This window comes from Octopus bimaculoides, chromosome 1 (assembly GCF_046866305.1).
Source record: "Octopus bimaculoides isolate indiv1 chromosome 1, ASM4686630v1, whole genome shotgun sequence".
NCBI lineage: Eukaryota > Metazoa > Mollusca > Cephalopoda > Octopoda > Octopodidae > Octopus > Octopus bimaculoides.
Window position 1 is genome coordinate 94,687,328 of NC_142928.1, and position 12,123 is coordinate 94,699,450.

Genomic DNA, 12,123 nt, shown 5'->3' on the forward strand with positions numbered 1-12,123 from the left:
ATTTTCCTAAGACTGCTTATGAAAAGTAAGGTTATTTTCATTTCTTGTACTTTTTTCGTGTGCGCCAATTATTTGTTAACTTTGTATCTGTCTGTCTGCCTGTTGCTGGCCTGTCGATTCTTTGGCTACTGACAGCTAATACCATGACTGGCCGGAGCGAGCTATATGTCTGTCTCTCTCTCTCTCTATCTATCTATTACTCGAAATTTCGCGCGTCCGCGCTAGCTAGTCGTGAGTAGAAAACATAAATTTAATATAAAAACATATTTCCTGAAATTGCAAATTATTTAAAATATAAAAATATAATTTTCAACAGAGAATTTATCAAAATAGAAAACAAATGAAGTTTGAAGTTTAAAAATAATAGGATCGACCACTCACGACTAGCTAGCGCGGACGCGCGAACTTTCGAGTAATAGATAGATAGATAGAGAGACAGACAGACAGACATATAGCTCGCTCCGGCCAGTCATGGTATTAGCTGTCAGTAGCCAAAGAATCAACAGGCATACAGGCAGACAGAGAGATACTTCACTAGCAGTGAGCACTTTCACTTCTGACAGCTAATAGCTTGATCTACTTGCCAGCTGACAAGAAAGTATCTAAACGTTGTCGTTGGACCTGCGAGAAATAGCAGGCAATTTCCCTTTCAAATCACACTCAACTGTCTTAAAATAAACGGAAAGACACATTGGGTAATGTTGTCCTAGATACACTGTGTCTGAAGAAAAACAAATGTTAGGATGCTTTTCATGAAATACCTTTTTGATGAAAGATCACAAAAATACGAGTCAATATGGTCATGGCTGGAACGCCTCTCAGAACTGATCCAGGGTTAGCACTAGCTTACATAGGGATTTTTTTATTTTTTTATTTTATCTGCCCAGAGAAATCCTTACACCAGTCACGAACAAACTGCATCTCTCAGGACTTTCAAAATGGCATACCTAAGCTTGTTCAATACAGTTGTACATCCTATTAGAATTAGCAACTAAATCTAATTGTGTTGGACGGTTTGACTAGAGCTGGTATGCCCGCGGGCCACACCAAGCGCCATTGTTCTAGCATGGATTCTACAACCGGATGCCCTTCCTGATGTCAACCATTCCACAGAGTGTACTGGGCGCTTTTTCTATGTCACCAGCACTAGTCTAAATTCTGCTGTGGTTTCAGGCAGCATTCGGGCTGGCTCCTGTGGAGGGCACCTTTGAGGCCTTCACGATCCATTTTCCATGTTTCTATTTTTTTTTTTTTTTCATTTTATTCTGACGATGAAAGTTTGCGACACTTTCACAAAGTTATATGTGCTTCCAAACTCACTGCAGTAATTAATTCACTTCATACTTTTAGACTTGAACCTCCATTCGTACTAAGCAAGTGAAATGTATGACTATCACAACTATCATAATGTTTCCATCACTTCACCATTTCCGAAAAAATATTAAAATGGGATTGAGATAAAATGAATAGGATCCATTTCATCTCAATCTCATTCTATCTTCTGTTACAAATTTTTAGTGGGATACTGTAACTGGAACAAGAAGATTTTAGTTTTCCACCTAGACATAAGTTTCATAAACTGCAAAATATTAATATCCACACTACCACACCTGAAACATACCTGCTGTAACTCTTTATCTCGATTTGAATGTACGTGAAGGTATTTAAGAATACTCAAATTTATTTCTGCAAATGTGTTAAGCACCAATGCTGATCATAGTTTAATTAATAAACATAGGAGCGAGGTAAATGCAGTAAAAATAGGAGGTCAGTGGGGCCCATTTAAGCTGCCCTTCAGAAATTGAACCTCCTTATGATACTCCCTGGGAGTTCATGGTATGAAATCCATTGTCATTGCTCCAATTTGGTTGCCAATGCTATGTATTTAGTTTTAAATGCAGTAAAAATAGTGGGGGGTGGGTTAGTAGAGCCCCAACTAGGCGGCCCTTAAAAAAATAGATCCCCTTAGGACATTCCCTGGGATTAGGGAAGTTGTTAGTTTGAGTTTTGTTGTCTTTGCACCAACAGTCTAGGAGGAGTTAACAAGCATAAAAACGTAACGGACAGAAACACCACTCAAATTTCTTTAAATAAATATATATATATATACACAGATATAGCGTAAAATTAATAATTAATAATTTTACCAAGTAGTTTGGTATGTTAAAAGAACCATTATTGGTAAACTTATACAGAAGTTTTATAATTATAAGCATAATTATAATTCAGGTTCAGCAAAAATTGCTTCACTACATACCGAAATTTAGAAATACCAGTTAAAACACTATTCCACTACCATAATATAACTCCCAGATTCACATAAGCAAAGAGAAAAAATAACAAATCCACCCGGCTTTGATTAACTGTGTACGCATTTCAGGATTAAAGAGATGTAAAAATATATTACTCACTCACTTCTATCATCAGCACAGTATTTCAAATTATAAATCCGTGAATGCTAATTATTAAGAATATGCATTTAACCAAGCGCCATCGAACATTATTTATACTTGTATAGATTGTAATATTCACAGATGGCATAAGTTGAGCAGTTTGATGGGATCTGTGAGCCAGAAGACTGTGAGTTTCATTGTCTTTGGTATAGCTTCTACTGCTAGATGTCCTTCCAAATCACTTTACAGAGTGTACTAAGTGCTTTTTTTTTTTCAGTATTTCAAATTATAAATCAGAAAATGCAATTAAGAAAATATTCTTACAATATTTACAATATTCTTACTATTAAGAATATGCATTCGACCAAGCCCCATGGTGCTTGGTCGAATGTATATTCTTAATAATTAGCATTCTCGGATTTATAATTTGAAATACTGTGCTGATGATAGAGGTGAGTAATATATTTTTACATCTCTTTAATCCTGAAACACGTACACAGTTAATCAAAGCTGGGTGGATTCGTTATTTTTTCCTCTTTGCCTATGTAAGTTGCGAGTGCTGCTGTCTGGGAGTTATATTATGGTAGCAGAATAGTGTTTTAACTGCTATTTCTAAATTTTGGTATGTGGTGAAGCAATTTTTGCTGAACCCTAATTATAATTATGCTTATGTATATATATATATATATATCCCTATAACTAAAACACAAAAAATCTCTCAAATATCATCATTTCTAAAAATAGATTTGGCATCATTTCTAAGAATAGCCAAACACCTACTGGGGTTTAAAAATCTTATCCCTACAACCCAAACACAAAACAATTTCTCAAATGTCATCATTTCTAAAAATAAATTTAACATCAATTCTAAAAATAGCCAAACACATACTGCTGCTGTCCAAAGGAATTGGTATAAAAGACAGAAAACCAACCAACCTATTACATGAAATACCACAAGGTATAGAAAATACATATTCGCCTTTATATATTTAATCCTTTATATTGAACATTCAATATTTCATCTATTCAATAAGACATATTCCATATATTCAATAAGACATTCAATACTTTATTTCATTGTACCACTCTCTGAGTGGTTGGCGTTAGGAAGGGCATCCAGCTGTAGAAACTCTGCCAAATCAGACTGGAGCCTGGTGTTGCCATCCGGTTTCACCAGTCCTCAGTCAAATCGTCCAACCCATGCTAGCATGGAAAGCGGACGTTAAACGATGATGATGATGATGATGATTGTATATTCCATATTCTATATCCCACATTGGTTTTGCAGGAATATAAATAAAACATAAAAAACAGAAGGGATCGTGAGCCAGAGGTCTGAGTTTCATTGTACTCCTCAGCTGCATAATGGAATTTCATTTTAGAAAGTCATTTTGTAGATATGTGCAAAAACAAGAGTAGGAGAAGAAGAAGAAAATACCATCTTGACTGGGCTGCCAATCAACAGTCTAGTGAATCAAACAAGAATTTAATTTCTATATATTCTAATTGGAGGGGTAAGATAGCAGTAATTTCATTTTAGAGGAAGGTAGATTAAGTAGTAATGGACAGCAGGTTAGGGGTAAATCAAGCAAGAGAAAGAAAAAAAAGAAGAAAAAAAAAGATAAGAAAAAAGGAAAAAATATATATAGAAATAAAATGAAAATGGAAGGACAATACCCTAAGGAGTGGCTAGAGGAAATTTAAGGTAAGGGAATTTAGGTCAAGATATTGAAGAATTAAGAATATATCTATTCCTCAGTATATTTAGAATAATATAGCAAAACACTAAAGTTCTAAATTTAAAACCATAGGGAACATTAATAGTTAAATTAGAACAAGACAAACATTTATAGTTAGAATAAGATATGCATTAATGTGGGGTAGTAGAAGAGAGATATTATTTATAAGTAAAACCATAATATTAATGGCCAAAACCAGAACAAAGAGAAAGGAGGAGGAATAAAGTTAGAAAATCAGGACTAAACTAAGAGAATTAAAGCTAAGGTTTCAGAATTGATAATATGGTAGAAGAGACTTAGAATTAGCTAGAGAAATGTAGGAATAATATCAGTGGGTTGGGAAAGGTTAAAATGTATTCTAAATTTATACTTTAAAGCTATAACTCAAATAAAGTAGTTAATAGTCAGGGAAACAAGAGGAATTAAAATAATATATTATTAGCAAGATTTACTTTTTAAAATATTTAAAGGTACGAGAGTAACAATATACACATAGAACCCTAAGGTCAGATCTATTGTTAATTAGATTAGGATTATCTTTAAGTTTAAAAATTTCATAAATTTCCATAGAGCACAGTCCACATCCGTATCTACTATTTCTATAGGGTTGTGCTCTCTTGACGATTTCCCATTTAAGGTTAAAATCGATACCATTTTCTTTCAATTCCCAAATTTTATTAGATAATGATGTGCTATTGTTTAAGTCTAAACGAGGAAAAATGATTGTATAATCGCTGTTTAAGATTGATTTACCCTCTCTCATCACCTTGATTTAAATAATCACACTCTCTTTCCTAATCTTCTTCAGTTATAAAAGACCCTTTAGTCTTGTAAGTTGCAAAGTGAACTCACTAATGGTAGTGCTATGAAAACACTCTATAAAGGGGTTGGCATTAAAAAAGAGTATCCAGTTGTAGAAATCATACCAAAACAGACACAGAAGGATGATGTGGACCTCCAACTCTTTGTATCCTGCCAAATTGTCCAACCCATACCAGCTTGGAAAGATGACATTAAATGATGGTAAGAATGGCAACTCACCACTACGACCATCACAAAGACAGGATATTCACAGTTGGAATGCCTCTGACCATAGGTCTACTAGATGAGGACTGATGTGAGAGGCTAAACAGCAACAACAACATTTTATTTGCTGCTATATGTACTGAGCCATAAAATTCACATACTGTAACATTACAAATACTGGTTGGTAAACTTAGTCATATACAAAGGTTACACACCTTTAATATATACCCAGTCAACTGCGACTCTGTATTTTAAAGAGTATGTTGAATCAAGTTGATTCTCATCTTTCGTTTTAATTCATTTCCCTTTTAAACATATATATTTATTTAGCCTTGAAGGTTTCCAACGGGAATGCTGGCAACGATCCCTTATAAAAGTCACTGATTGGAATATGTTACTAATGTTAATGGATACTAAAGTGAGTACTTAGTATTATTTATATTTGTATAGATTGTAATATTCACAGATTGCAGTTCTCAAAATCATTTAATGTTCATCATCCATGCTGGCATGAGTTGAGCAGTTTGATGGGATCTGTGAGCCAGAAGACTGTGAGTTTCATTGTCTTTGATATAGCTTCTACTGCTAGATGTCCTTCCAAACCACTTTACAGAGTGTACTAAGTGCTTTTTTTTTCATGACAAAGAAGAAGACCCCTCAACTTGGGGTTTTAGTAGAGAGGGATATGGTTTTATGCTTATTGTTGAGAGATTATATAAGGGTGGGTGTGAGTAGCTTGAAAGAAGACTGATGTAGTTACAAGATATTTGAGTGTATTCTCAAGATATAAAAGGTGAGTGTGAGAGATAACACAAACAAAGGATTGGGAAGTTCACTGGAGTGTGAGTGGAAAGTGACTGATGGTTATAGATAGAATGTTGAATGTAATGAAAGGAACAAGGTTGAAGGTAAATATTAGTATGAGTGGTGGGGAGAAATAAGAGTGGCTAAGGAAGGAAGAAGTGATAAGTGGCAGTGCAGGAGATGAGGCCATTGATAGCAGATGTGAGAGTGTTGAGAATGATAGCAGATCATGATCCATATTGCTTATTCTAGACCCAGCAGATATTCTTGGATGTTCCACTTATGACTTGACCATCTTGAACCACATTATTCAATTGTCCTACTTTTTTTCAAGACAGTGGAGCATGGTTTGATAGAGATTTGCGTATTTCTCCAGCAAGCTGAACAACCACATAGAGGTTTCCTAACTGATTTTGAATGTGAAGCATTTGCAAAAGCTGGAAGGAAATGAGGCAAGCATACTCTGATAGGTGTGTAATATTAGTGTTCATGAACAACAAAGCACAAAGGAACTAAGTAAAAAGTATAAGAGGAAGCAGATGTAGTGTGCTGAGAGAAGATTGCACTAATAAAGATGATGACAGTTGTGTAAAGTGCTAAGCAGTCTGATTGGAAGCAACATGTGGAAGTGGAAGTGAAAGCTAAAAATGCCAAAGATCTGCAGCAATAAATGGCAAAACACTGCAGTGAAGAAGACATTCATAGCAAGCTTGTAAAAACAAATGCAAAATGATGATGATGATATTGAGTTACAATCTACTCCATAGTGTTGCAATGATATTGTAATACTTAAGCAGTCATTTTCTTCTGGTGGACTCTGTCATTCAATGATTGTGTAGCATATTAAGTGACCAATATAAGACATGATAATACTTCAAATATAGAAAGGGTGTGATGGGGGTGGTCAAAACAGTAGAGAATGAAACTAAATACTTTTCCGTATTTAGTTTTATATCTTGTTCTGACTATATTTGACTTTTTATCTTTTGATGCTGTGTACTAATAATGTTCTGGGGCCTATACAATTTACAATATTCTTTCATCTAAAAAAATTTGGGCTTGTGGAAAATAAAAAAAAGTATCAGTCCTGCCACCACCATTTGACAACTGGTGTTGGTGTGGTTGCATCCTTGTAACTTAGCAGTTCAGCCAAAGAGACTTAGAATAAGTATCAGGCTTTAAAACAAAAAGTACTGGAGTCAATTCATTCAACTAAAATATCAAGGCGGTGCCCCAGCATGACCACAGTCTAATGACTGAAGCATTTTCATGTTTGTTGTAAACATCCATGCTTGTTTTTAGGCTTTTAGCTAGCCCTCGTTTGATACGTTCTGAATAATAAAAAGCTTTCCTGTCATAAGTTCCAAGTTACTTTGGTGGCTGAATAAAAAAACTGGGACTATACATCATGTGATGCATGGACAATAGGGAAATATGTCCTGTGTATCACTTGACTGGAGTGGAGGCGCAATGGCCCAGTGGTTAGGGCAGCGGACTCGCGGTAATAGGATCGCGGTTTCGATTCCCAGACCAGGCGTTGTGGGTGTTTATTGAGCGAAAACACCTAAAGCTCCACGAGGCTCCGACATGGGATGGTGGCGAACCCTGCTGTACTCTTCCACCACAACTTTCTCTCACTCTATCTTCCTGTTTCTGTTGTACCTGTATTTCAAAGGGTCAGCCTTGTCACACTGTGTCATGCTGAATATCCCCGAGAACTATGTTAAGGGTACACGTGTCTGTGGAGTGCTCAGCCACTTGCACGTTAATTTCACGAGCAGGCTGTTCCGTTGATTGGATCAACTGGAAGCCTCGACGTTGTAAGCGACGGAGTGCCAACACATCACTTGACTGGCAAAGATTAAATCTAAAAGGAATTACTATGTGAAATGTGTAAGCAATATAGTTTGAATTATATGACAACTTGTAAAGTTTTGCTTCAGCAGTTAGCAATGTTAATTCTTTCTTTTTTCTCTTTATTAGGAGAAATCAGATTATGGGATCACAATAAAAGCTTTTGATGTTTGGAACAATGAAGAAGGGCTCTCGCATAAAAAAAGGCAGACGCCATGGTAAATCAATAACTTCCTTTCAAGATTTTCAAATACAAAATATTGTACATAAGAATTTAACTAATATCTACTGCCCTGCAGTTATCAGCCATTTATTTCTACTTGTTGAATATAGTATTCAGTGCAGAGACCATTGAAAAGATAACTGAAGATAATCTGTTGAGAGTGGTGGGGATATTAGTCAATGATTGATAACATTTTAACATTTTAATTTTAATTACTTTAGGAAATATGGGAGGCAACTCAAGACATGTTTCATTCTTATTAAAGTCTCATTGGAAAGCATGGATGTTGCTGTACTTTCTGAAGTAGTGAGGGGAGAATCATAAAGTAAAAGCTTGTATGCTGGTTAGTGTAAAGAATAAATAATAGAGATGTGATCCTCGTGAAAAAACAGTGTTTAAGTTAGTGGTAACATATTTAATGTACCCTTAAAAAGGTAACTAAAAATAAAATAATTGTGCAATAAGGAGGAAAAACTTTAGTTAATAATCGATATATTCTTGAAAATTCTTTGTAATATTTTGATGGAGTAAACATTTCAATTATTAGTTTACATTCACCTTCGACATTTCAACTTTGTTAAAAGCTACATGTAAGGTCACAATAGTAATGGCAAAATGTATTACAAATTAATCAGTTGCACTTGTAAGGAAATTGCCAATGAATGCTGATTGAGCCTTACTTAATATATACACTCTACCAGATATGTTCAACCAATCTCTTTTGCTGAACTGCTAAGTTATGGGGACACAAACACACCCACATCGGTTGTCAAGCGATGGGAGGGGGACAAACTGACACAAGGACACACGAACATTTATACATACACACACACACACACACACACATATATATATATTTGTGTGTGTGTGTGTGTGTATATATATATGTGACGGGCTTCTTACAGTTTCTGTCTACCAAATCCACTCACAAGACTTTGATTGACCTGAGGCTATAGTAGAAGGCACTTGGCCGGGGTGCCACACACTGGGACTGAAACTGGAACCATGTGGTTGGAGAGCGGGCTTCTTACCACACAGCCACTTCTTTATATATATTGAGTAAATTGGACACTAAACTCCACTTGCTAAGACCTGTTGAGGCAAGTGAAATCGAAATCGAGTTAAATTCGACGACTGGCACCCATGCCAATGTCATCTCCTTCATTGGACATGAAACTCAGCTTGCGAAGACTTATTGGGGCAAGCGAAAGCGAAATCGTGATGTCACTTGTGCCCATGGCATGTGTAAGGACTTTCGAGAGAGATCGTTGCCAGTTCCCCTGGACTGGCTCTTGTGCAGGTGGCACATAAAATACACCATTTTGAGCATGGCCGTTGCCAGTACCGCCTGACTGGCCTTCGTGCCGGTGGCACGTAAAAGCACCCACTACACTCTCTGAGTGGTTGGCGTTAGGAAGGGCATCCAGCTGTAGAAACTCTGCCAAATCAGATTGGAGCCTGGTGTAGCCATCCGGTTTCACCAGTCCTTAGTCAAATCGTCCAACCCATGCTAGAATGGAAAGCGGACGTTAAACGATGATGATGATGATAGCAAGGAGACAAACCAGGAACCCTACAATATATGAGGAATATCTTACATAGAATCATGTTGAAACTCCCTAACATGTACTATATCCCTGGTTTAGAATTAAAAATGAAGATACAGTAGACATCAGTGTGCAGGTGGTAGAGCTACAACATAATTATATTCTAATAACTAACTAAAAAGTGAAGATATAAATCATTATGCATCATCATCATCGTTAAAGCTGCTTATTTATTAGTTTGGAGTATGTAACTTTTACTAAAAGAATGCAGTTATTAAAGTCTGCACTTTCTAGAAAATTCTAATTTTAATATATTTTTATCAAAGTGTAGTTTTAGCTTCCTTTTATTATTAAAAATTTCAACTATAGAAAACTAATTTTAATTCATTGCAAGATAGCATTTTTTAACACTGATTTCATTCCATCTTTGTCTTCTCTCTCTCTCTCTCTCTCCCTCTCTCTCCACCTCTCTCTCTCCACCTCTCCCTCTTTTTCTCTCTCACCAGCACTGATACCATTTCTGCTGTGGCAGATGGGTCTTCTTTAGTACAGCAATGCACCAGATATCTCAATATTTAGTCATCTCCTTCATAAGGCTCAGTTTTCAATAGTTCATCCCATGTTTTCCTGGGTCCCTCTCTCCCACATGTTCCATCCACTTTAAATGATCCAGCACTTCTGAAAAATTACACAAACATGTCTTGAGTTGCCTTCCTTTTGGAATTTAAATCTTTTTTTTTTTTTTACTTCTTTTAGTTATTAGACTATGGCCATGCTAGGGCACCACCTTAAAGAATTTTAGCCAAACGAATTGACCTCGGTACTTTTTTTTTCTCTTTTTAAGACTGGTACTTATTCTATCAGTCTCTTTTGCCAAACTGCTAAGTTACACGGACTTAAGCACACCAACACCAAGCTGTCAAGTAGTGGTGGGGTACAAACAGACACAAAGACACACACACACATAGATATATGTATATAACAAGCTTCTTTCAGTTTCCATTTCCCAAATTCACTACCAATACTTTGGTCAGCCCAAACTATGTAGTTGGGAAACAAACTTCTTACCACACAACCTATATGAGTATTTTTTAATAAAATGAAATTTTCCAGAGATGCCAACATAATTTGAAAAGGAAATATCAGTGGTAGATTTGTTGGTATGGCTGTTTCATGTGCTGTAGACCTTTGATTATAACCCTTTTGATTCCTTCTATTTCCATCATTCTAAATAACCATACAGAGGCTACTTTTTGAGTTTGTTTAAAAGAAAGAGATTAAGACTGCAATCATCATCATCATCATCATCATTTTACGTCCGCTTTCCATGCTAGCATGGGTTGGACGATTTGACTGAGGACTGGTGGAACCCGAAGGCTACACCAGGCTCCAATCTGATTTGGCAGAGTTTCTACGGCTGGATGCCCTTCCTAATGCCAACCACTCCGAGAGTGTAGTGGGTGCTTTTACGTGTCACCGGCACAAAGGCCAGTCAGGCGATACTGGCAACGGCCACGCTCAAAATGGTGTATTTTATATGCCACCTGCACAAGAGCCAGTCCAGGGGCACTGGCAACGATCTCGCTCGAAAGTCTTACATATGCCACAGGCACAAGTGCCAGAAAGGCGACGCTGGGCACAGGTGCCATCCCGAATTCGCTTGCCCCAATAAGTCTTTGCAAGCTGAGTTTCATGTCCAATGAAGGAGACGACGTTGGCATGGGTGCCAGTCGTCGAATTTAGTTCGGTTTCTATTTCACTTGCCTCAACAGGTCTTCGCAATAAAATAATGACAGAAATATTTAGTGAGCAAATAAAAGATACAAAGGAAAATTAGACATAACATATCAGAAAAGTTATACAGACTAGGAATCATCATCATCATCATCATCGTTTAACGTCCGCTTTCCATGCTAGCATGGGTTGGACGATTTGACTGAGGACTGGTGAAACCGGATGGCAACACCAGGCTCCAATCTAATTTGGCAGAGTTTCTACAGCTGGATGCCCTTCCTAACGCCAACCACTCAGAGAGTGTAGTGGGTGCTTTTACGTGTCACCCACACGAAAACGGCCACGCTCGAAATGGTGTCTTTTATGTGCCACCCGCACAAGCCAGTCCAGAGGCACTGGCAACGATCTCGCTCGAAAATCCTGCAGGAGCCAGTCAGGCGGTACTGGCAACGGCCACGCTCAAAATGGTGCATCTCATGTGCCACCCGCACAAGAGCCAGTCCAGGGGCACTGGCAACGATCTCACTTGGCTTGCCGGGTCTTCTCACGCACAGCACATTTCCAAAGGTCTCGGTCAGTAGTCATCGCCTCGGTGAGGCCCAATCTACGAAGGTCTTGCCTCACCACCTCAGCCCAGGTCTTCCTGGGCCTACATCTTCCACGGGTTCCCTCAACTGTTAGGGAGTGGCACTTTTTCACGCAGCTATCCTCATTCATTCTCACCACATGTCCAAACCAGCGCAATCGTCTCTCTTGCACACCACTACTGACACTTCTTATGTTCAGCTTTTCTCTCAAGATAC

General features: G+C 37.4%; 1 protein-coding gene across 8 annotated transcripts in view; it reads left to right on the plus strand.

Annotated features, from left to right (window-relative positions):
- Positions 1-12,123, plus strand: part of LOC106875275 (uncharacterized) — a 43,330-nt gene that overhangs the window by 1,431 nt on the left and 29,776 nt on the right. For 3 of the 8 annotated variants that reach the window (XM_089354040.1, XM_089354056.1, XM_089354046.1), the window contains exons 3-5: positions 1-25; positions 5,489-5,576; positions 7,946-8,034. The exon at positions 1-25 is cut by the window's left edge and continues 73 nt beyond it. In XM_089354040.1, coding sequence (XP_089210166.1) covers positions 1-25; positions 5,489-5,576; positions 7,946-8,034 — 202 coding nt within the window. Of the gene's footprint in view, positions 26-3,270; positions 3,352-5,488; positions 5,577-7,945; positions 8,035-12,123 lie in introns of all 8 variants that reach the window. The other 5 variants (XM_089354089.1, XM_089354067.1, XM_089354078.1 and 2 more) reach the window with 2 other exon arrangements.